The 20510-nt window shown below is 50.2% G+C and overlaps 1 protein-coding gene across 1 annotated transcript; it reads left to right on the forward strand.

Moving 5' to 3' along the window:
- The first annotated feature begins 1952 nt into the window (after positions 1-1952).
- Positions 1953-11783, forward strand: MCM5 (minichromosome maintenance complex component 5). Its single transcript, XM_064654926.1, has 17 exons — positions 1953-2077; positions 2270-2452; positions 3362-3488; positions 3601-3729; positions 4189-4361; positions 5557-5712; positions 5809-5975; positions 6568-6739; positions 6921-7032; positions 7786-7929; positions 8224-8289; positions 9201-9377; positions 9484-9596; positions 9840-9968; positions 10222-10364; positions 10921-11048; positions 11431-11783. The coding sequence occupies exons 2-17, from the start codon at positions 2286-2288 to the stop codon at positions 11530-11532; spliced, it is 2205 nt and encodes a 734-aa protein (XP_064510996.1). The 5' UTR covers positions 1953-2077; positions 2270-2285; the 3' UTR covers positions 11533-11783.
- The last annotated feature ends 8727 nt before the right edge of the window (positions 11784-20510 follow it).

Consider the following 20510-nt stretch of genomic DNA (forward strand, 5'->3'; position numbering starts at 1 on the left):
TTCAGGCCTGGTGTTTCCTATTATTAAAGCCTTACCCAGGGAAAAAGGAGGTGTCTTTCTTCCACCCAGTTTTCTGTATTTTGGAGCTGCTGCCTCCACAGACATGACAATAGACGGAAGTGGGAGCTATCATCAGAGCCAGACTCTGCTCCCACTCAGTGCTAACAATAACCTGTTACAAGCTGGGGCAGGTTTCTTCAGCTCCTACACATTGGTCTCTATTTCTAGAAATGGCACAAAATTCTGAGAGTGTACAAAGTATTTTTAAGGGGTGGAAGCAGTACATAAGAGCTGCTATTCTATTACAAACAAAAGGTGATGGGACCCTCAGCTGGTCAAAACCAGGACAGCTCTGTTACCAGACTGCCTTTACGAGAGCTTCAGCGTGAATCAGAACAGCAAGTATGTTTTCACCACCCAAAAATTAGATGTATCCTAGGTTTTCATCAAGGCAGCTAAATGGGAGACATGAGGATACCTTCACCTGAGTAACAAACCAATCCAACTTACTCTTAGGATTTGGCACACATATGACTTTGCTAAAGACACTCCAAACCACAGCACTGCTGGAGCAGACTATGCACACAGCTTGCTTTCCCTGCCTTTTGCTGTGGCAGATCTGGAGGGATAGCCTTTTTTGCCAGCCATAGGCCCTATCTGCTTCAGAAAGTCTTCCTACACAGGAGAGGCTGCAGTTCAGGTGTGGCCTGATAATGAACTGTTATGTACCACCTCAGAGTCCCTTCCTCTCTTTCCACCAGAAAACCTCTGTGATCAACGTGTCTCCATGATGCTGCCTGTTCTGGCTGTGACCTTAATCCCAAAGACACATGTTCCTACTGATCTGTTTTAACGACCAACACTGAACCTACTCAAAGAAAAAGAATCAGAAGGCAGGTCCTGCTGAGAATGAGCAATGGGAAAAAAGGACTGTCATTATTCTTGGACTCTTATCTACCCTATATCTCTTCCACAATCCCCTTTAATAATTCTCTCTTTGGACCCACATGCCAATCCTGGTAGAAAAATATAGTTAATTCCTGAAAAAGGTAGATGATTGAAAAGCAGGGATACAAGGCTTGATTGCTATTCAAATACCAGAACTTGTTCATTCAGGTTTATGTTAAATTCTACCACTTCAGTCCCCCTAAGCCACCCCAACCAGCCACCACAGATCATTACATTCACTCAATCATGCTGAGGTAACTAAGATCTCAAACAGGCAAACAAATGCTCATGAGCTCAGAGACACACTGTACCACACTCAGCCCCTCTCCGCTGCCCAGAGATCATGACTGTGACCCCAAAGTTAGAAAATATGGATTCCCACTGACACCTGCTCATCGCAGGAGAAAGATAGTCCTTTGGGTATCTCACAGCCACTGTGAGATCACACATTGAAGGACTCTAGACTGAGCCTAAAACCTTCAGAGGTGAAGACTGAAGCTTTTCTTGTACTTGTCTATGATCTTTATGAATACATCTGGTTTCTCTGTAACAACGAGACGGTCTTTATTTGAAACCTCCCTAGCAATGCACTAGGCTTCCAGCTTCCTCATCATTTAGGATGCGCACCACCACGCGTTTGAAGGGCCAAAATGCGCACCGATGCCCTGCCGGCCTTCCCCCCAAACTCACTACTAGTCAGGAGAAAGGCACCCCAGAGATGCTCTGCAGTGACAGGCCCGAGGTGCCCCAGGAGCCTACAGCCGTAATTAATCCACTTTATTCCCGGGGGCCACCAGCGCGCTCCCCTCGCCCGCAATGGTTTCGCTCGCTCCCCCTCCGCCACAATGGTCTCGCCCACCCTCCATTTCGCTTCTCCCCTCCCCTCGCTCCCCGATTTCGCGCCAAACCGCTCGTGGCGGAGCGTCTCAGCCAATCAGCGGCAGCGGCGGGGCCGCACGCCCCCTCGTGGGGCGGGGCGAGAGGGCGGCCGGGGCCAATCGGCGGTGGCAGGGGGTGGACGGGCCAATCGGAGCGCGCGGCGGCGGCGCGCGCCCTGCACCCGTTCAGTTTCCGCTGCGCGTCACTTTTGCCGCGAAAAAGTTGTTGTCGGGTTCCTGAGGGCGGCGAGGTGCGGAACGGGGAACGGGGAACGGGAACGGGGAACGGGAACGGGAAACGGGAACGGGGAACGGGAACGGGGAACGGGAACGGGGCACTACGTGCGTGTAGTACAGCCCGGGAGGGGGGATCCCGCGGGGCCCTTGGCGCGGGAGGCGCGGAGGGGGCGGTAGGGGCTGACCGAGCGCTCTCGCCCCCGCAGCGGACCAGCCATCGTGATGTCCGGCTTCGATGACCCCGGCATTTACTACAGCGACAGCTTTGGGGGAGATGCGTCCGTGGACGAGGGGCAGGTTCGGAAGTCGCAGCTGCAGAAGCGGTTCAAGGAGTTTCTGCGGCAGTACCGGGTGGGCACGGACCGGACGGGCTTCACCTTCAAATACAGGTGCTTCTCTGGCCCCTTTTCTCTTTCTGAGCTTTATCCACCACTCTTTGCACGTCCAGTCGGCTCTTAACCTCCCTCCTGCAGTGCACACCCCAGATACGCGATAGCACGTCCCAGCTTCTCTGTTCTCGTAGACCATAAAGAGAAGGCCATAAACCCTGCTCTTTTTCAGTGTAAGAGATGTTGTTTTTCCTCTAGAACCTGATATAAAAACGTAGGTCTGATGTTCTCAGAAACTTTTAGCCAAACTCAGCCAGCCAGTGGCAGAGGTAGCAATAGAGGAATCTGCACTACCTAGCTTGCACTTAGTTCTGAAATTCAAGATCTTTCTTTGAATTCTACCACTTTCTGGTCTGGAGTTTTATCTGTATCCATTCAAATCAGTGCAGCACTGTCCATGTGTGCTTTCCAAGTCTATGAAGTTCTCTTGGCCATCCCTTCCCCTATACAGCTTGGAGACACAACTGTGAGAGAACATGGAGATATATCATAATCAAGGACTAGAACTATCTTTTACCTCTAAATTTTATGGACACTGGCTTTTTAATAAGAATGGTACTTGCTCTGCTATTACTTTGTTTGTTTTAAACCACATCTTAGGTATAATAGTTATTATCCTATGTAGAAGTTTTCTAATTGCTTATCTGGTCATGTAACTCTAGTAAGTGCATTGTAACTGCAAGCACTGGTGTCCCTGGTCTTATGTCACATTTCAAAGTGGGTTTGGGTGCAAGATTTGCCCAGGTCCCTCTGCGCTTCTCTTTTTGACACTCCTAATTTTCCCTGTTTGCTTTCCAAACTAAGGACCCCCTGCAGAACCTGCCTTCTCTGCTCCCTGCTTTTTATAAGGTTACTGTGGGGGACTCTTGCTTTCTGCCCTGCAAAGCTTTACCACTTCCTGCCTTCCAGGGATGAGCTCAAACGGCACTATAACCTGAGTCAGTACTGGGTGGAGGTGGAAATGGAAGACTTGGCCAGCTTTGATGAAGATCTTGCTGACTATCTGTACAAACAACCAGCGGAGCACCTGCAGCTGGTAAGGATGGAGGAGGTTGGCAACCTAGTGCACTGACACGGCCACACCTTGAGAGCAGCCCTGACATGATACTGTAATGTACCCATTAATAACCTCATTGTTGCCTTTCTAGTTGGAAGAAGCGGCAAAAGAAGTCGCAGATGAGGTCACTCGCCCTCGTCCTTCAGGGGAGGAAGCTCTCCAAGACATCCAGGTGATGCTGAGATCGGATGCCAACGCAGCCACCATCCGCAGCCTGAAGGTGAGAAGAATTGGCTGCTGCGCAGAGCAGTGAGTGGCAGGGTTTGCATCTGTGTGAGTGATTGCAGGGGAGCTTTTGGTACTTCATCACACAGTTCAGAACATGGGTTGCACACTAATTTACTAATTTAAAGCAGCAGTACTCTGCAACTTAAATCTGACTGCAAAGGACTGTTTTTGCTGGTTCCTGCTGCTGGGACATTATTGCTGTTAGTGATGTTCTACATGGAGCATTCTATCCTCTCCTCTCATGCTTTGAAATCAGCATGGCTTAAGTCGTGTTACGTTACTACTGAAGAGTGAAGGAGTGACGTTGTGTAGGCTTTTTTGTTGTGGTTCTTTAGTCCCAGGAAAGTGGGAAGTGAAGCTAAGAAAGAACTGTGTTTCTTTAACTTCTTTAGTTTGCCATCCATCCTCCACTGATGGCTTTCTAACCTTCCCTTCACCTTTTCCCTTTCAGTCTGACCAGATGTCCCACCTCGTGAAGATCCCTGGGATAGTAATTGCAGCAACCCCCGTGAGAGCCAAAGCCACCAGGATCACCATCCAGTGCCGCAGCTGCCGCAACACCATCACCAACATTGCGGTGCGCCCGGGCCTGGAGGGCTATGCTCTCCCCAGGAAATGCAACACGTAAGGACTGACAAAGGGATGCACGTGGCAGGCTGGTGGGGGAAAAAGGCTGCGTTCCCCCCTCCTAAACCCCCTCCATCCCACATGCTGCAGAGTCATCTCTAAGTTGCACAAGGCAGAAGCACTTTCACTGCTGTCTGCCTCCACCCCTCGTACTCCCCCTGTGTCTGCATGCAGTGTTGAGTGACCATGTCCAGGGAGTTCTTTTTATCTATAGGGTGTTTTGCGTTTTTTACCTCAAGGTTCATTGTTGTCTCCAGCTGTCCCATGATGCTGTGTGAAGCCGTCGTCCTAACTTCCTATTAAGTTCTTATCTTTTCCAAACAAACTTCTTGCTTCCATATTCCCCCTCCTGAGGGACCTGTTTTGTGTTACCTTCCTTAGGGGTGCTTTGCTACTATCCTTTTTTATCCTGCTTTACAGCTCTTGGGACCTGTGCAAACCACGAGCATTAGGCTGCCACTGTGCTGCAGCTCTTGAGCCAACCAATCCTGCTGGGTTGGATCTTCAGGCTCATACCTACCAGTATTTATTTTCTGCACCTTAACTCTACTGCAGCTTAAGGGGCGTTTGGGTTAGGGATCGTTCCTGCATGTGGTCTGTACGGCACCTCACTCCCGATCCCTGACTGCGTGAGTGCATCTGCACCCTCATGTTACCCTTCCCAGAAGCCCTGCATGGAGTCAGGCATCCGTAGTGCCATTCTGAGACGGCAGCAGGATGTAGAGGTGCTCTCTGTCTTGGAGAGCTTGTAGTCTAGCAAGGCAGATACATCTCGAGAGACTGGGAGGTGGATGTCAGCCTTGTCACGTTGCTAATTGCTTTCTCACCAGAATCTACTTAACATTTGCTTCGTGTATGAGGTTATAAAGAGAAATGCCCTGCTGTGTCACTGAGTCTGTACTGTTACCTTCTGTGTAATTAATGAATTACCTTCCTCCCTGCTTCTAGCTAGCAAGGGAGAGGGTGGAAGGCAGGGAGAGTGCTCAAAGTATCACCCTGCCTGTGGCTTGTTCTCATGCACACTTTTGGCAGCTGTTGAAAAGGCAGAGGGCTTGCTGAGCCTTTGCTCTGACCCTGTGCGTCTGCCCTTACCTGCTGATGGGGCACTGTCACTGCTGTCCCCTCCACAGATGGGCTCTAGGGGGTGGCTCTTGAGTGCTAACAGCCTTCCCTGATTGATCTCTCTTCACAGGGAACAAGCAGGCCGCCCAAGGTGTCCACTGGACCCCTATTTCATCATGCCAGATAAGTGCAAGTGTGTGGACTTCCAGGTCCTGAAGCTGCAGGAGTCCCCGGACGCCGTGCCGCACGGGGAGATGCCCCGGCACTTGCAGCTGTACTGTGACAGGTACTGGCACAGCCTCCCCACCCTGATCCCACCTGATGTCGCTGGTGCCATCCTTTCCCCTGCTACCATCCTCATCTTTCTCCTTTCTCCTCTTAGGTACCTGTGTGACAAAGTTGTCCCAGGGAACAGAGTCACTATCATGGGGATCTACTCCATCAAGAAATCTGCCCAGAGCAAGAATAAAAGACGTGACAACGTGGGGGTGGGCATTCGAAGCGCTTACATTCGTGTCGTGGGCATCCAGGTGGATGTGGAGGGCTCAGGTGAGGGCTGCTTTTGGTGTGTGTTTTTTCTGTTTTGGTAGCCTGGTGTTGGGAGACACCTCCTTCCTGAACAAGGTGATGCCTCCGCAAGGACTGTATGAAATCACAGCCATGGTCCTTCTCTGTTGCTTATATAGCAGAATGTTCAGGCCATTCCAGGGCTCTGACTTGCCCTAGATGTTTTAGTTGTGTCCTGTAGGACTTTTTCTCAGTAATGTTAAATGAGGAGGTTTCAGCCTGAGTCCTCCAGGGTATTTAAGTGCTTTTGTTTTATTGATCTTAGTGGAAATCTGCTAAGCCATCCCTGAGGATCCAGGCTGAAGTCCATTGTTCAAATTGAGCTATGTATTTAAAACATTCTCCTGACTATGCAGAGCTGCTTTGCCCAAGATCCTTGCTTTTTCTTGACAGTCTGTAAGAACACAGCCTGCCTTTTTTTGCTTAGCAGATGCTTGCCCTCTCCACCCTTCCCACCTGGTTGCACTTGGCATGATCTTGAAAAAGGGATTTTGGTGGTAGTGGGTGTAGGGGGGAGTGATGTAGTTTACTTTAAAACATCCACTGTTGCATCATTCCCCTCATCACTGTGCAGGGCATAGCTTTGCTGGCTCGGTGACCCCTCAAGAAGAGGAGGAACTTCGTCGCCTCACTGCCATGCCCAACATCTACGAGACCATTGCCAAGAGCATCGCGCCCTCCATCTATGGCAGCACTGACATCAAGAAGGCCATCGCCTGCCTCTTATTTGGAGGCTCTCGCAAGAGGTGGGGAAAAGTCAGCCTGGTGGAGGGAGAGTGCCGGCAGGGATGTCACTGATGGCATAGAGCCCTCATAGTGTCTTCTGGCAGTGCTGCCAGCTGCCTGGCACTAGTCAGCAGTGCTTGGTTGTCAAAATAAAGGCTCACCATCTCTCCTCCCTCTCTTCTCCCCACCCTGTCACTCCAGGCTCCCAGATGGGTTGACCCGCAGGGGGGACATCAACTTGCTGATGCTGGGTGACCCTGGCACGGCCAAATCCCAACTGCTGAAGTTTGTTGAGAAGTGTTCGCCCATTGGGGTAGGTGGTTTGAGGCACCCACTTGTAGCACACTTCTTTTGTCCTTTCTGCTCCTTGTGTAGCACCAAAGACCAGACTGTGGTCACAGCAGACATTTGTCAGTGCATCCACAGGTAGACTTGCTGGCAGAGGCATGCACTGCCGTTTCTGGTGCTAGCCTGGAAGGGATGGGAAATGAGGAAGGGAAGGGGAAGCAGGTAATGCCTTTCATTATATGCTATGAGCCAGGCTGTTTGCAGATGTCCAAAGATGTGACTGGTGCTGCTGTTTATTGTTGAGACTTGATCAGCGGAGGGGCTGGCTGGTCAGGACAAATTAAGCTGACGGCATGTCAGGCACAGACCTCTAGCCTTAGCCCAGGCATAGAATTATATTTTCAGCTGTGCTTTTTTGTCTGTATTAAACTCAGCCTCTGACTGCATTGTTCCCTCTGTGGGAAAACAAAGCTAATGCAGCAGACCACCAAACAATGAATCACTCCCTGTTCTGTACTTAATATCTGTATTTGTGTGTCTGCACACCCTCTGGTGCGTCACAGCTGTTTAGTCTGAGGCTTGGAATGAGGCAATAGTCTTGCTCTTTACCCAGCACGGCTGCATGTGCTGAGGGCTTTTCATGGAGGTTCTTGTGTTTCCTCCAACAGCTCCACATTTTGCAGTGCCAGGGGTGCTTTGTCTTTAAACTGGAGCAGTGGGCTCCTGGGTGCTGCGGCAGCTGATGTGCTGTCCCTTTCCTTGTCCTGCATGCCACTAGGTGTACACCTCTGGAAAAGGCAGCAGCGCTGCTGGCTTGACAGCCTCGGTGGTCCGTGACCCTTCCTCTAGGAACTTCTTCATGGAGGGAGGAGCCATGGTGCTGGCAGACGGAGGAGTGGTGTGCATCGATGAGTTCGACAAGGTACCCATGGAGCTGCCTGTGCAGGAGTGGGAAAGACAGCCCTTGGGGATGCCAGCTTCTTCCAGGAGAGCCCAGAGCTGCAGGAGAAAGGGCAACTCTCCTGAGAATAGCCTCACTTCCATTTGGGGGAGGTGCAGGGGATGAGGCTGCAGGGGAATTTGCTTACATCCTGCAGAGGTCTTCACAGAGCTTTATTGGGGGTCACATCAGTGGATGTGTAGCTGAGGTCTGGCAGAGATGACTGATGGTGACTTCTTTTCTGCTTGTCTGGTTTCTCTCACCTTGGATGAGAAGATGCGGGAGGATGACCGCGTGGCCATCCATGAGGCAATGGAGCAGCAGACCATCTCCATTGCAAAGGTGAGCTGTGGATGCATGTTCTGGGGCGTGAGCCTGAGACCCAAGCAACCAGTGGTCACGCATCTTTTGCCAGAATTGCCCATTTTAGAGTCCAGGCAAGTGTTATTGATGGTTGCTGGTTTCTCTGATCTGAGACCAGTCAGCCCTGCTTGTAGGCTTTGAGTTGTCTTTTCCTGGGCAGACTGAACTTCAGCAGGACTGAAACAAGCTCCCTCTGCTCTGTCAGTCCTTTGCTCCTCTATATTTTTTAGTTCTGCTGATGTCCCTGTGTCACAGCCTGATGTCACTTCTTTTTCTTCCTTCCCTCTGCTCTTCACCCCCTCAGAAGATCTACAGAAACTGCCTGACATCCTGGTGCCAGATCCTTTCTCAAGTCAGAGTTTCTCTTCATTTCTGCTGCTTAATCTTTTTCTATAGCACCTCTGCTGCCTCCTGATTGCTCTGACTCGTCCCTTAGCTGTTTAGTGTCTGGAAAGAGCACTCACCATGGCTTTACCTTGCTGGTTGCTGTCACGCTGCTACCTGCAAACCCATGCTTTGTGCCAGAGCTGTCCAGGACGACTCAGCCCTGGCTGAGGGCCCAGCTTCTGGCTCAGATCGCAAACCTGTGGTGGGGTCTTGTGTATCTGCACCCTTGACATGAGGTTTTAAACAAAATCACTCGGTGCTTAAGTCTCAGCTGAAGCCAGTCCTCCTCCAGAAGGATGTGGATCCAGCCCCCATAGCTCCTGTGCTGAGCCTTTCTCACAGGGGACCATTACAGAGCAATTGGGTACTACTTAAGGGGGTTTATTTAAATGCAAGTGATTGAGGATGAGTCCTTGCAAACCACTGTGGACCTCTCACTGTGAGTTAATGTCCTTCTTGCCCTCCTATGATGTGACACCATCCATTTCACCTTCCCCCCACAGGCAGGAATCACAACCACACTCAACTCCCGCTGCTCAGTGCTGGCAGCTGCCAACTCTGTCTTTGGGCGCTGGGATGAGACCAAGGGTGAGGAGAACATTGATTTTATGCCCACCATTCTGTCCCGATTTGACATGATCTTCATCGTCAAGGATGAGCACAATGAGGAGCGAGACATGGTAGGTTGAGGCATGTGGGTGCAGCTGGGACTCCTGGTGCCCTGTTTTCTGGGAGGAGGAGGAGGCAGGGAGGTTCTTGCTGCCTGACTGCCTTCTGCTTTCCTAGACACTGGCCAAGCACGTGATGTCCTTACACGTGAGTGCCTTGACGCAGACCCAGGCTGTGGAGGGCGAGATCGAGCTGAACAAGCTGAAGAAGCTCATCTCCTTCTGTCGGACGTGAGTGAAAGACATAACTTTTTAGCAGCACCTGGGCTGCACGGTGGGAGGCAGTGGTGAGAAGCAAACCATGCCGTGCTCTATCTGAGTGCCCTTTTTTAAACTGCCTTGAAAAAAGGGATGCCAGAGGAGCTCAGAATGGTGCCACAGCATGGCCCAAGGGAGTGAGGGGTGCCCAGGGACACCCCTGCCCCAGGAATTCTCCCTGGTGGCCCTGCCTCCAGCTCCCATTCCCCCTTGCAGGAAGTGTGGCCCTCGGCTGTCGGCAGCAGCAGCAGAGAAGCTGAAGAACCGCTACATCCTGATGCGGACTGGCACTCGCCAGCACGAGCAGGAGAGTGACCGCCGCTCCAGCATCCCCATCACCATCCGGTGAGCAACACCCCCTCCTTGCCACACCACAGCCTTAGGGATTGGGGTGGCATTACTGGGGTAGCCCAGGAAGGGTGTTAGTGGGGTGCTGGGGCTTGGGGGGAGCCCTCTGTGAACAAGGCAACACTGAAGATGCTGCAGGGGAAGGCAGGAGGTGCCTGCAGTGGGGTAGGTGGGGATGGAAGGGGTTGGGGGGAAGGAGAAAGACCTTGGAGCTGCAGTAGAAAACAGGGAACATCTCCTTTGGCTGCAGGCAGCTGGAGGCCATCGTGCGCATTGCCGAGTCCTTAGCGAAGATGAAGCTTCAGCCCTTCGCCACCGAGGTGGATGTCGAGGAGGCCTTACGGCTCTTCCACGTGTCCACGCTTGATGCTGCCATGTCAGGCAACCTGTCAGGTGAGGAGGACATGCTCTGTGCTGAGGGTTGGAGAGACATGGTGGGCCTGGTTGCTCAGAGCAAGGAGAGACAAGGATTTGGCTGTCAGGGGCAGGTGCTGAACCTCCTCCCCGAGCAGAGGCAAAGCAGTGCTTGTGGCAGCGAGGGGTTATCATGGCTATGGGGCTGTGCCTCAGAGGGAGAGCAATGGCAAATGACACTGAGCATCTCCACCCATGCTGGTCCAGGGAGGGCTGGTCTGTCCCCTCGTGGTCCCAAGAGCAGAGTCTGGTGCTGGAGGTGATTCCCAGGCCTATTAGTCCTCTAACATCTTTCCCAATGGGGGTGAAGACAATATTTCCTTGGGTACCAGCATGGCATTAAGGTTTGAAAAAGCTCCAGCAGTCAGTTCTACATTCAACTGTGTGGAGCTCCACAACCTTTGATGGTGGAGTTGCTCATGGGTACCCTATAGTCTCTGAGTTGTGCAGGTGTGGTGGGAGACACAGGAGATGGGCACTCTGGCTTTGAGAGTGACATGGGTGGCACGAGACCTCACACAGCCTCTCCCTCCAGGGGCAGAAGGCTTCACAACACAGGAGGACCAAGAGATGCTGTCCCGCATTGAGAAGCAGCTCAAGCGTCGCTTTGCCATTGGCTCTCAGGTGTCAGAGCACAGCATCGTCCAGGACTTCATGCGGCAGGTGGGTCAGGGACCCCCATGGAGGGTTGGTCTGTGAAACCAGGGACCCCAGGCAGCTGCTGGGGCCTGAAACCCATTCCTCAAAGAGGTGATTGAAGAGCCTTTTGGTCATACCTGCCTTTGAAGTTGTTTCTAGAAATGGTGTGCAGTGTGATTGCAGCATTTAAGGGGATTTGATCTGCAAAAACTCTGAGGTTTGGGGCTGGTTTGGGTAGTTTGGGGTTCTACCCTTGAAACAGAATAATGTGATTTGTAAGATTAGCTGCAGTCAGACCTGAAATAGTGAGAGGGGAAGGGAGCATCAGCATCTGGTACTGCTGGTGTCCCTTTCTCTGGAGGGGCATAGTTGGGCTTTCATCTTCCCCTGCTCTTCCTTTTTGCAGAAATACCCAGAACATGCCATCTACAAGGTGCTGCAGCTGATGATGCGGCGGGGGGAGATCCAGCACCGTATGCAGCGCAAAGTCCTCTACCGCATCAAGTGACCTCCCTGTGCCATGCTCCAGGAGGGAACCGCTGCTGCTTGACACCTGCCCCTGTACAGGGCAGAGTGCCCCGAGAGGGGTCACATGGAAGAAGTTTTCCACTGGGGCCCCAAACGGCCCCAGGCCTCCCTCTTGAACCAGGTTCGGGGTGGGCAGGGTTTCCATTGTGTGCTCTGTCACTGTGTCACATCAGTGTTTCTTTGAACTCCAAAAGCTTTTAGTCTGTATTAAAATAAAAACTGATATTGGTAGCTCAGGATATTTGGCCCTGAGGGGCAGCAGGCATCTATGCCCTTGCTCCTTTGGAGGTGGTGTAGGATTTTGGTTGGAAAGCTGTCCCTTGTGCTTGCCCTGTGTTATGCACTTGCCCCTAGTCAGCACACAGCCCCATGGGCAGCACCAGTAGCCCTGAAGGCAGAAATCTGTTTCTCACTCAGGATTTAATCGTGTATTAAGGCATAAATCCTGTTGACATAGGCTGTCCTGTTGGGCTCAGCACTGCAGGAGGCACTTTAGCCAGTCCCTTAGTGCAGTCTGATGCTTTCTTCCACGTCTGCCAGCAGCAGCAAAGGAAACAGCCTGCTCTCTGCTTCAAAGCTGCTCTTTGCTTATCCCTCCTTGCCCTTGCCTGGGGCTGCAGCAGCCAAACGTTACCCTGCAGTGTAAAGGGCTGTGTGAAAGTCTTGCTTGGAGGCATGGGCAGAGCTCTCTGCTCCAGTGAGGATGGGGATGCAGGGTGATGCCCTTGAGCTATGTGTCCTACTCCAAGTAGTCTCTGCCACCTCCTTCGTATATGCCAGTGGCTTTGGGGATGATTGTCCCGCTCAGCAGGAGCCTCACCTGGGCACTCTCCCCTGGGGAGTACAGCTGCTCACCCTTCTGCATTTGCTACACAACCTTGCACTTACAAACTTGACAGGTTTTTATTATTTCTGGCAAAGTAGAGTTGGTTCTCTTAAGCATCCTTCCAAAGGTGTAAGGTGCAGATAAGTCCCTGCCCTTGGCAGCTTGGGGTCAGCTGGGGGCTGAGAACACTGGTGGGGGCCTTTGAAGACAGCACAGCGTTGGGCAAGCAAAGCTTGCTGCGGGAGCTGGAGAGGCTGATGCCATGTCTGCAAGTGATCTTCAGGCTGAAAAACACCCCAGGAGAGGTTTCATTAGCAAAAGAAATGTTCAGGGCCAGCAGAGGGTACCAGAGCCTTGAGGATGCTGAGCTATGGAGCTGCCTGCGGCGCTGCCTCAGTGCTGCCTCATCCTCCAAGAGGGGAAACCGAGAGGTCCCAAAGGGCTGGGGTGTGAGGTGCACCCAGCCTGGCAGCTCTCAGACAAGGGCTGGGCCCCACTGCAACCCTTGGGGGTTCAGCAACATCTTTCTCTGCCTCTGTGGGAACATTTTGAGGTGTGCATAGTGCACTCCTTATGTGGTTATGGGCTCGGAAGTCTGGAGGGGCTCGGGTGGAGGTGAGCTGGGAGAGACTGGGTGCACATATGAGAAGCAGCCTTCTGCTCTTCACTCTATTTTTTGGATGGGGACAACCTTTGTGGAGGGCTGGAAGGAAGAGGAGGCTCATCCCAAGGCTCCCAAAGGATAGGTAGGGATAGGTCCCTAGAAAGCTCACTCCAGTGAGTGAGATTCTATTGCCCTGTATTTTTGCGTGTGCCAAGCACCTCGTTGTGCTTCTTGGAGCAAGCAATGCTGGGGCAAAAGTGGGCCCCTTTTCTGTTTAAAAAAAAAGTAAAAAAAAGAGAGAGACACCTGTGCCTGCAGTGCTCCCTGGTCGGAAAAAATAAGGATGCTGCTGCTCCATGGAGAGGATCATCTCCATGGAGGAGGAATAAGTGACTGTTGATGTGGCAACAAAAGGGCCACATCCTCACCTACTTCCCAAAACTGCTAGAGTCTGTTTGAAAGCATCCTGCCCACCACACAAGCTCCTGTGCCCCTGTTCAAGCGCTTGCTATTGCAGCATCAGGAGGCGGCTTGTTAAAACAGGGTCAACACAGGCATGGAGCAGCAGTGGTGTCGTGGCTGTTCTTCTGCCACATGTCATGGCCCATGCAGTCCTGTGGTAATGGGTTCTGCAGGTCTCTCAGCCCCTGCCACCTTGCCACAAGTACCTCTGTCCTTGTTTTGGTGGTGCGGACAGTACCTGTCTGTCTGTGGTCCTCTTTCAGAGGTGCAGCAAGAGCAAAGCAAACAGAGAATTGAGTATGGGATCAGTACCCATAGCCTGCTGCTACTGCTATCTTTGGATATCCTTGCTATCTGTGAGCCTCTGTTCCCAGGCTTGGAAAGAACACCCAGCAGTGGGGCTGGGTGGGGAGAGAATGTCCTAGGAAGGGGACTGGGGAGGAGAACACAGTGCAAGGGGCTCTGTTTCCATCACCTGCCTTCCTTCCCTCCTTTCCCCCTTTCCTCCTCCCCTCCCTCAGGTATCCCCCCATCCCCATAATCTTTGCTCTGTGCCAGAGTAGTAGGACATGGCTGGATTTGAGCTGCTGACTGCCAGGGGTGGTCATGTGGTGCTCACAGGTTTTAAACGAGCTACCATCTCAAGGTACATCAAGTTCTCTGGGTGTTGGCAGGTGCGGAGGCTGGAAATTCTTTTTTTTTTTCTTTTTTCATGTTGTTTTCATGACATGGTGAGGAGCAGAGGTATATTTCTGTGGTGGGGATCAGAATGATTGATCTCTTCGTGCTATGAAATGTGTTGATTATATGGTATGAGGTTATGTAAGTGTAGGTACGACTTGAAACAACATTGTTTAGCAACTAATGTATGCAGTGTTATCACAAGAAGTGGAGCTAGGATGTGCGCAACTGGCATTATTTGGAGCTTGAGATCATTGATTAGTAATGACTTGTTTTGAACATAGTGCTGCAGATGGAAATTTTGTGAGGAACAGCAGTTCTCAGTTGGGTAGATGCTTGGTGATATCTACATGATAAGGGATTGGTGGTCCTCCTGGTGAAGATGACCAGATTTTTCCTCAAATGTTAGCTACTTGATAAAGGACTGTCATCCTCCTGGTGAAGATGTCTCTTTTTGGTCATCCCTGAAGTACTGGCGTGCTGAGATTTGGCATAGAGTTCCTATCCAGGTGTCCTTAGATGGCCAAAAATGCTGTTCTCAAATCCAGTGCTAACAGAGTAAAACCAGTCAGGCTTAGCCACTTATTCCAGAGCAGCACAGTGTTCCCTTACCTAGCCTGCCAACCTGACCTTGTCCCTTCCTCACCTCAGTGCTATACCATTGGCATAGGAAGCCCCTTCCCCTCCTTTCCCCAACCTTGGCTTGTCTCCTTGGGAAGCACAGTTGGAGGAGTGTAACCACCCCAAACCAGGCAGCCACCAAGGATGCTCAGGTGCCTTTAATTCAAAGCTTGGGCTGTTGTAGAAGACACTGACCTCTTGCCACATTGGAGTAGTAACTGAAGAACTTGCAGATTACGTGTAATTCTGCATGAGATGTGTTAGTGTGAGCGGACAGGACACTCCAAAGAGATCCAGTCCACTTGGCTCTTGTCAGCATTCTTGATGTCCATGGGAGGGCTGGACATCTCACGAGGCATCAAGGGGTGTGTCTGAGCAAGGTGCTCTCTGTGTCAGTGCAGGGGAGTGAGCGCTATCAGACAGAAAGTTGTTTTATTGCAAGTAAATGTTTAAAAGAAACCAGAGAAGCCATTCCCTAGTTGCATTTGTATTTTCTCTATCAAATACCAAAGGAGGTCAAGGCAACTAGACCAAGTAGGTATTTTTTGATATATCATAGGCGTCTCAAAATGGGGAGACGTGCATGTCCTTCCTCCCCGTGTGCTACACTCCTGTATTGGAGAAAGGCTTAGGAGAAGGCTTGCTTTGGGTGGCTAATTTTGGGGCAGCTTCACTACATTTCATTTTCCTCTTACATTGAGTTCATCAGAATATTTCTGTGGAATGTCAGTGGAGCTACACTACTGTAAAATCCAGCAAAGCTGAGTCATCACATCTGCACCACTTGGATCTCTTCCATCTCAGTGTAGGATGAGAGCTGTTGCAATGCAACAATATAACCTCTGAGCATGTCGTGAGTGTCACTTCCTCCATAAAATAAAACAAAACTGAACTGCAGAGTCCTGAGGGCTATTGCTCAAGGATGTGAGATAAACACTGGCAGGTGGAATATGCTGATGTGGGCAATGTGAGAAATAATCTGATTTGGTCCACCAAGCACTGAACTCAGATGAAGGAAGCTAGGACTCCTTCCCCCTTTCTACTGCTGACTTGCTTGACTAGTTGAGCAAGTGACTTCATCTTCTTGCCTATTCTGGATAATAACATTTTGGAGCATGGATCGCTTCTTACCATGACTTTTTGTAGTGCCTGGCACAACAGTAACCCAATCTGAGTGGCAGAGTTTACCTGCTGACATAAATAACCTTAACACATTCTAGGGCCTCTCCAGCCTTTGCCAGGCTGAGAAATGATCTCCCAGAGGCAAAGAAATTCCTGTGCTTCGCTCTGGACTGTGTCAGAAAAGATGAAGAAACAAAAGAAGACTGTGGTGCAGCAATGTTGTGCTGCCATGGCATCGCCCTGCAGAACAGCACATGTGTCATGGGTCTGGGTGCCTGTGAAGTGCTCTGCTGGGTGGGGGTATCTCCTGCTGAGTCTCAAGTCCTCTAAGAATTTTAACTAACAGCCTATACACCCTAATTCTAGGCTAGATTCCTTCAAAATCCCAAACCGCTCATTCTCCCACAGCAGTGACATCCATATGCTCGCTATTGTTCTTCATCCTGTTTTGCCCATTTTGCAACATCCTTTTCTCCTTCCTGCATACCTCTGGTCCAGATCTCTCCCAGCAATGCCAGGCAGTGTATTCACTCTTCCTACCCTTCACTGCACACCTCATGCCTGCTGTCTCTTCTTATCTCATGACTATTCGCTCCTATTCCCCTTCTTGGCCGTTGTGGTCTGTCCCTGGCCACCTTACAGAACGCCTAGCAAAAGCCTCCCATTTCTGTTTTCAAGCTTGCTGGCTTCACAGGCAGGCAGGACGCTGGGGTGTAATATGCTGGATCAACTCTCAGCACTGCCTGTTAGGAACAGGACACCAAGGGACACGCATCAGAGAACATCCCCTGAACCATCTGCTGCTTCTTGGCCGTTCCTCTCCTCCCTGTGCTTCAGCTTGCATCCAGCCAAGATGCTCCACCTCATCTCCCCATTATTTATCTTCACCTTATCTCACCTCACTTTTTTTTTCCTAATTTTTTTTTCTTTTTCTCAGACTTTTGTGTGGGTAATTTGGCCAGAAATCCCCAGAAATCTGTGGGATTTCTTTTTCTGACCAGGAAAGCCAGGCAACACTGGTTTGTAAGCCCTTTTCACCACACACTTTTGAACCCTCAGAACAAAAGCAGAACCACTATCCTGCTTACCTTGATCACAGTACCACTGAACTGCTTGCTGAGTGGAAAGCAGGTCTGTCCACAGCTGGCCACACACTGTGTGCTTGTCAGCATCCAGCACCTCTGTGGTATAAATAGGCATCTATAAATAGACAAATAGGCATCTTTCTTTTCTGGAAATCCTTCACTTGATGGAATCTGTCAGGTTTCAAACTGCACCTGGTACTCTGTGGACTCTGTCACAAGTGATCATAAAGAAGACCTTCAGTGTTTCACTAGGACTCTGGAGCTAAATGCACAATGTCCGAGATATTTATAAGGTTTTTAGAATGACAGTTGACAACTCACCTAGCATACAGGTAATATCACTGTCCTAGATCTTTGCACCAGAATAAGATACACATTCAACATTACTAGTTATCTTCTACTTGTGTTTTGTGATGAGGAGGTGTTTGGTGGTCTGACCAGGAGTGCAGAGACTGTAACCAATCTGAGAGGTTTGCCTTTCGTATGGGTCCAGCAGGTGAAGGGTGAGGGCCTGAGTTGGGGAAAATTGAAGGACACAAAAAGGGAAATGGCTTTCCCAGTACCACATGGCTCTCACAAACTGTTCAGTGCCAGAGCCCTACATACCTGATGCTCAGTCCAGATCTTTTGGCAGCATAGTTGCTGCAATGGGGTAACTACAATGACTGATTTACCTGGCTTGTTCTGAGCAGACAATTAAAATATCATGGTTTCCACAGTAACATCACTACTGCCATACTGCACCAACCTCACTTTACTGTACCCTATTCAGTTGGAAATGCAACTTACAGTAATGGATATGTCACGTGGGAAGAGGGTGAAGCTTCCCCAGTCTTGAGCTGAGCTGAAACTTGAGTTGTTGAGGTCAGAAGACCCCTTTTGGCCCAGCTCACCTGACCTCCTGCATGACACAAGCCTTAGCAGTCTGACCTAGGAGCCCAGCAAAGAACTCGACAGACAAAGCAAATTCTTGGTGGCTGCCTTCATTTGATGTGAAAGTGGTTTGCTTTCCAAGAGGCTGAAAAAGTAAGGACTCTAAAATTGCCAAGAAAAAATGATCCCAAAGGGACTCAAGTTTTCCCATATGAACATCACCAGCTGGTAGGAAGGCAAAGTGCAGAAGCACAGGTATCCATGGCCAAGACCATACAAAACAATCATGTGTGGTCATGCAGAATCTGACAAGACATGTTCACTTGTATTTCATGTGATCTGGCAGGTGTATTTCTTCAGTGCCTCCCCATGCCACACTACTTGACTGCTTTCCAAAACCTCAGAGAAGAAAGAAACCAGGATTTCTGCTGTTATGTCCCTTGCACTGGAGAAAAGGGTAACGTTAGGTCAGAGAACGAGCTCAGAAGCCGAAGCCCAGTATTCAAGTTCCTTCTCTATGAGAAAAAAGAGAAGACCTATTTGCCTGTGGCTCCTGCTGCATGCCCCAACTCCAGAGACACACAATTTACAGTCCTGACCCCTTCACCTTTCTTGCTCCTCAGAGGATAAAATGGTTTCCTGTTTATTCCGATGGGCAGCTGTTGTATCCACAGGGGAGAGCAGCACTCATGGCTAATGTGGCTGATATCCAGACATGTTTTGCAGAAGTTGCTTGTTTGTTTACTGGGCCATCCAGCAGCTGCTGGAAGTCCTGCCTTTTGGAATAGGATACTCCCAGGCAATTCTCAGATGCTAGAGCATGGGAGAGGACTTGTTCCCCCCACACTGGGATCAGCAGGCAGGAAAGAGGTCCTTAGGGTTTCTTCAACCTCTGACATATGCTGAAGTATATCAGGAGCTATAGGGCCTCTTTCAACTTCTCCGCCTGGTTCATGTGTGCCCCAGGAACGTTCTGTATTACCCCTGGGAGAGCAGAGGCAGTGCTCTGCCTTGGGGTCTCAGAATCTCAGCTAATGCTACTAGGCATGGGTTGGGGATGCCAAAGCTATGAAATATCCAGGACCAATCAGGGAAAATCCCTGGAGTCAGTGCCCAGACAAGAGAAGTCTTGGGATGTAGACAATCCCTGGAAATCATCATGGAAATATTATCACCATGGGAGTCACTCCTTAGGCTGCTTTGGTGGTGACTTGGACAGAAGAAAACGTCCCAGGATGTGGAGGAGGCAGCTCCCGGGAGATTCTCTGCCAAACTTAAAATCATCAGGGGCCATTTTTGATCTCCTCCATCAACCAGGAAGAGGCAGTTAAAAATGAAAGCCCATGGGAAGGAAGCATCAAAGACAATTAAATGCAGGAGAAACACAAAGTCTGTTGCCTCTGTATGTTTCTCTTTTGACATCAAGAGTACTTTTCTTGTTTACTTTCCTCCTTTACATCTGCCTGGCAGGGCTGTGGTGGCTGTTTATGTTTTTAAATGCTACATTGACCCAGATTTGGAACAGGCGAACAGGCGGGTGGTGATCTAGGCAGTGGGTTTGTATCTGACTCTACTTATGTAGTCAGCTATGAATCGCTGAAATGGAAAGAAATCAAAGCCTAATCTCCAGTGACCCATACGCAGGTGTCAGAGCCACCATTAGTCTGGAACTGAAACACTGAGATACAGGCTGAAAAGTGGGAACATGGCAAGAGCTAGTCTAATGAATCAGTTGTGCCCTTCGGTCAAGCAATATGTGGTACCAACCCTGTATATTTACTCATTGGCTTTGCTTTTCAGCAGCACCTCCTGTGTGCACCTTCAGGCTGGAAAAGATACTGGCTCACAGGCATTGCAATAGTCAAGGGCTTTGGAGAACTCCTATTGAAGTGATAATTTGTTTTAAGCATGTAATCCATCTGCTTATTACATAAAAAAGGATGTGAACGGTTCTGTTCTGGGTCCTACAGTGAGCAGCAAGAGGTAGGTGAAATCTGTACAGCCCAAATGGCTCTAAATGAACTAGTTTCTCTTGTTTTTCTGACTCCTTTTGTGGGCTTCCTCATGTGAACGTGGTAGCAGAGCAAAGAGCTGTTGGTGCGGTTGGAGGCTGCCCAGACAGGGCATGTGAGAAGATCACTTGGTGCTGGTGGAGGCAAGGGAAATACAAGGCTAATGGGAGCTGTTGAGAGGTGAGAGGGGAGATCTTGTGTTAAAGCATGCCTGTGCAATCTCACTCCTCAATCCTAAACTGGGTCCCAGCCGTGACTTGGCACCTTTCAATCGGTAACATATCTATCCTTTCAAACCCTTTGGTGGTAGAGAAGTCTGGTCATCTCTCCTGCAGAGGAGAGAGTGGAGGCACAGAAAAGCAGCATGTCTTAACCCAAGATGCACAAGAACTAACAGCAGAGAAGGATGGATGAAATACAGCTTCTTTAATCCCAGGCTCTGCTCATGGGGATTTCCTTCATCCTACAGATGCCATATCCAGAGTATTTTCCACTCCTCTTGAGCTCTCTCCTCTTCTTTAAGAGGCAGAGAAATATGTGCCATCTCATGAATCTTCACCTCCCTAATGTCCCCCTCTTTTGTTGTTAGCCTTAGAAAGGTAGCTTTCCCACCTTTCTTCCATGTCAAGTCATCCTCCCCTCATGAGCTGAATGACAGCCCTCTGTGTGGAA

Source organism: Pseudopipra pipra, chromosome 5 (assembly GCF_036250125.1).
Source record: "Pseudopipra pipra isolate bDixPip1 chromosome 5, bDixPip1.hap1, whole genome shotgun sequence".
Lineage (NCBI taxonomy): Eukaryota > Metazoa > Chordata > Aves > Passeriformes > Pipridae > Pseudopipra > Pseudopipra pipra.

What these genes read in the sequence shown, in the direction of transcription:
- MCM5 (XM_064654926.1), top strand. Translation starts at nt 2,286, where the DNA reads ATGTCCGGCTTCGATGACCCCGGCATTTACTACAGCGACAGCTTTGGG. An exon ending in GGCTTCACCTTCAAATACAG is followed by an intron (nt 2,453 to 3,361) that starts GTGCTTCTCTGG and finishes CCTGCCTTCCAG; the next exon opens with GGATGAGCTCAAACGGCACT. An exon ending in ACAATGAGGAGCGAGACATG is followed by an intron (nt 9,378 to 9,483) that starts GTAGGTTGAGGC and finishes CTGCTTTCCTAG; the next exon opens with ACACTGGCCAAGCACGTGAT.